The sequence below is a fragment of the Mus caroli genome, chromosome 16, assembly GCF_900094665.2.
Source record: "Mus caroli chromosome 16, CAROLI_EIJ_v1.1, whole genome shotgun sequence".
NCBI lineage: Eukaryota > Metazoa > Chordata > Mammalia > Rodentia > Muridae > Mus > Mus caroli.
In genome coordinates, this window is record NC_034585.1 from 29,027,715 (window position 1) to 29,031,356 (window position 3,642).

At 38.9% G+C, this 3,642-nt stretch overlaps 1 protein-coding gene across 5 annotated transcripts in view; it reads right to left on the minus strand.

The window, feature by feature from the left end:
- Positions 1-3,642, minus strand: part of Pak2 (p21 (RAC1) activated kinase 2) — a 64,491-nt gene that overhangs the window by 11,237 nt on the left and 49,612 nt on the right. For all 5 annotated transcript variants that reach the window (XM_021184745.1, XM_029470465.1, XM_029470463.1 and 2 more), the window contains exons 9-10: positions 2,032-2,080; positions 930-1,042 (exon numbers count right to left, since the gene is read on the minus strand). In XM_021184745.1, the coding sequence (XP_021040404.1) occupies positions 930-1,042; positions 2,032-2,080 (162 nt within the window). The remainder of the gene's footprint in view (positions 1-929; positions 1,043-2,031; positions 2,081-3,642) is intronic.

The window sequence follows — 3,642 nt, forward strand, 5'->3', positions numbered from 1 at the left end:
TGTGTTTGAGTGTTTGCCCTGCATATAGCTCTGTGCACCAATTGTGCATGCCAAGTGGCAAGCAGAGAGTACTGGATTCCCTGAGACTGGAAACAGTTGTGAGCCACTTTGTGGGTGATTAGAGTTGAACCCCAGTCCTCTATAAGAGTAGCTAGTGCTCTTTTTTTTTGGCTGCCCCCATGCCCTCCCACCCCCCACCTCAGGCTTACTCCTCTGCACTCTCTTTTAATCGGAAGTGCTATGCCTGCACCAAATAATCAAACAGCACATTTCTGTCCTTTCTAAAAAGACAGTAAGTACTAACAATAAAATTTTGTTTTTTGTTTACACATATGTGTACAGAGCTGAAGGAGGGACCTGGATGCCCTGGAACCACAGTCACAGGCGGGTACGAGCCACCATGTGAGTGCTGGGAACCACCCGTGTCCATTCAAGGGCTGTCAACGCAGCAGCTCTCCAGCCCTGTCGACAGATATTTTCATTTCAGTGTATGTTTGCTTCTTTTGTCATTCTTTATGACTTTTCATGTATATGTTTGCCTCAGAGAGTTTATGTGTACATTTGAGTGTTGGCAGGGCGTGGCTCCCTTGCAGCTGGCTTAGAGGCAGTTGGGAGCTGCCCTGCGAGACCTGACCCTCTCCATCCAGCCTCTCTTTCTCGTTTTTTTTTACATTTTACAATTTAATAAAATTTAAACACTTATGCACATTATATACTTGTAATTATAAAGCATAATGGATACCTTAATTAATCATGAAAAGCATTATAGTGCCAATAAGCCCTATTTTGATTATTCTTTCTCATTTTTAACTTTCATTCATTCTCGTTTTTAAAGACAGGCCCTTATCAGGCCCACCCTGCTCTGCGGTTACAGTGCTATTCACCAATCCTCAGGAGATCTCACCTTTAAAGAAAACACTCATATTTACCTGTCCAAGAAGTTAACTATGTTGGGATTCTTTAACTCTTTCATCACCAGAATTTCATTAATGATCAATTCCTTCTTTGGTTGTTTCTGTAAATTAATCTGCTTGATAGCAACCTGTAATAAACATATTTGAAACATCAAGACAGCATTCCTAATTCTTTAACAAAATTCCAAGCACTGATCAGTTGGTAATTCACAGGTACATCTCACAGAGCAAGGCTGTGCCTTACTCACAGAGATGTTTTACATGCATACAACTGATACACAATGTTTGGTGATACAGAGTCTAAATTATGCTTGAATTTGTATTTAAAACCTTTTAAACTTGATATTCTGTCTGTTTTGCCTGTGTGGGTGTGCATGTGCCAGTGGTGCACATGCTGAAACAGGGAACAAGGTCAGGACAATGAGTGCTCTTTCCCACGGAGCCATCTCATTGACCAACCCTAGATTTATCTTCAAGTTTACTAACTATATAAAAAATTAATTTTTAAAATTCAAAACTGGTACATATTTTAAAAATATTTCTTTTTTTGTGATACTAAACATATTCATTCTTTATTCACCTAACATAATAACTGCTGTGAAGACTTGGCAGATCAATTCTTTTTTTTTTTTTTTAAGACTTATCTATTATTATATCTAAGTACAGTGTAGCTGTCCTCAGACACACCAGAAAAGGGTGTCAGATCTCATTACAGATGGTTGTGAGCCACTACGTGGTTGCTGGGATTTGAACTCGGGACCTTTGGAAGAGCAGTCAGTGATCTTAACTGCTGAGCCATCTCTCCAGCCCCCTGGCAGATCAATTCTTATGCCAGCTCTAGGGCTAGGGAGATAGCTCAGCTGGTAAAGCTCTTCCAACCACTGAGATCTGAGTTCCTTCCACTCCAAACGCTGCTGTGGTGGCATGCACTCATAAAACCAAGGCTAGGGAAGTGCATGCAGGCAGACCCGCTGGCTTCCTGGATAGCCAGCTTCACTTATTTGGTGAAGACAGCCTCTGGTCACTGCACATTCATGTGCATGGAAGCATGCATCGATTCTCCTTTTCCCTATACAAAGAGCCAACATGCAAACATGCAGACTTGCACAGTAGCTACCTCTTGCCCCAGGGCCACATCAGTCGCAGTGAAAACTGTCCCAGAAGCCCTGTAGGAAAAGACAGAATGAAACTCAAGTTCTTAAATGATTGTATTTACACAATTCAAAGCTTTCAGGCTTTGAACAACTAAAGCAAGATTTAACACGTTATAGACTCAAGAGTTATGCAAAACAAAGAGGAAAATTCTTACAGCCAAGCCTTACACATGAAGTATTTCAGACTATAAAAATATAGAAAAAGCAGAACACACTTACAAATCTACTTCTGTGCTTAAGAAAAAAAGAAGTGGTGTGGTGTGGTGGTGCACACCTGTCAGCCCAGCTCTCAGGGGATGGAGACAGGGAATTTCAGGCCAACCTGGTCTATATAGTCTATACAGTGAGTTCCAGGACAGCCAGGGTATGTAGAGAAAGATCGTGTCACACGAAAAAAAAACAAAAACCAAAAAACAACAAAATCCAAAATATCCAAAACAGAAAACAAACCAAAAAAAAATAACCCTTTTTCTAAAAAACAAAGACCTACGGCAGGGTATACGTGCCTAGGACCTGCACAGAGTGTGAGGCAGGAGGGCGATGCTGACTCAGCGCTAGTTTGGATATCAGAGAGTTTGTCTCAAGAAAACAAAACTCAAACCAACCACCAAAATCAAATAATGATAAACCTGAGGGCTGCCTCCTACTCTTGTAACAAGACCCTCTGGTGTATATGTTCTGTGTATATCCTGGGTTTGATGTGTGTAGAAAGAGTATCCATGTCTGTATGGATGTAGCACATAATAATAATAATAATAATAATAATAATAATAATAATAATAATAATAAATTTGCTTAGGCAAGAAATAGAAGGTGGGACATCCTGGAGGAAAAAGAATTCTGGGAGAGAGCCAGGCAGGAGATTCACCTGGGAAGATGTGAGGAGACAGATGCATGGTATCTAAGTATAGGTAGCCAGCCACGTGACAGAATGTAGGTTAAAATAATTGGGTTATCTAAGTTATGATCAAGTCAGAGAAAAGACTAGATAAATGATCAAGGAATTTGTAAATATATTTGGAGTCTGAGTCTCTTTCTGGAAGCATGGGGCTGGGAGGGAGAACCAGACCTAACTTTACAGATGGGTACCATTCCTAGCCTTTTTTTTTTTTTTTTGAACTTCTAATCATAAAAAGACATGGGCATGTTTCTTAAGAAAATATATTTGGCTTTATTTTTAAGCTTCACAATATTTTGTCTCATGAATTTCTCTGCAATTTCAACACTGGATTTATAATTGTCATTCATACACATAAGAATTACTTTTGCTCATTCATCACTATTACTATGTAACTTATCTATTATTTGTAAAAATACAAAGGTTAAAAGAAGCCAGAGAAGTAGTTAAGTAGCAGAGCTCTTGCCTAGACGCATGTAGCTCTCTCTAGGTTTAATCCTCAGCATTGAAAAAAAAGGTGATTTTCATTTTCATTTTTTCTGTTATTAAAACCAGTGCTACAAATGAGACTTGTAGAGAGAATAAAGCAAAAAAAAAAAAAAAAAAAAAACAATACTGCCAAAAGCCTGCAGTAAGTATTTCAATTGTCTTTAAAATATACTATGAGTGTAATTTT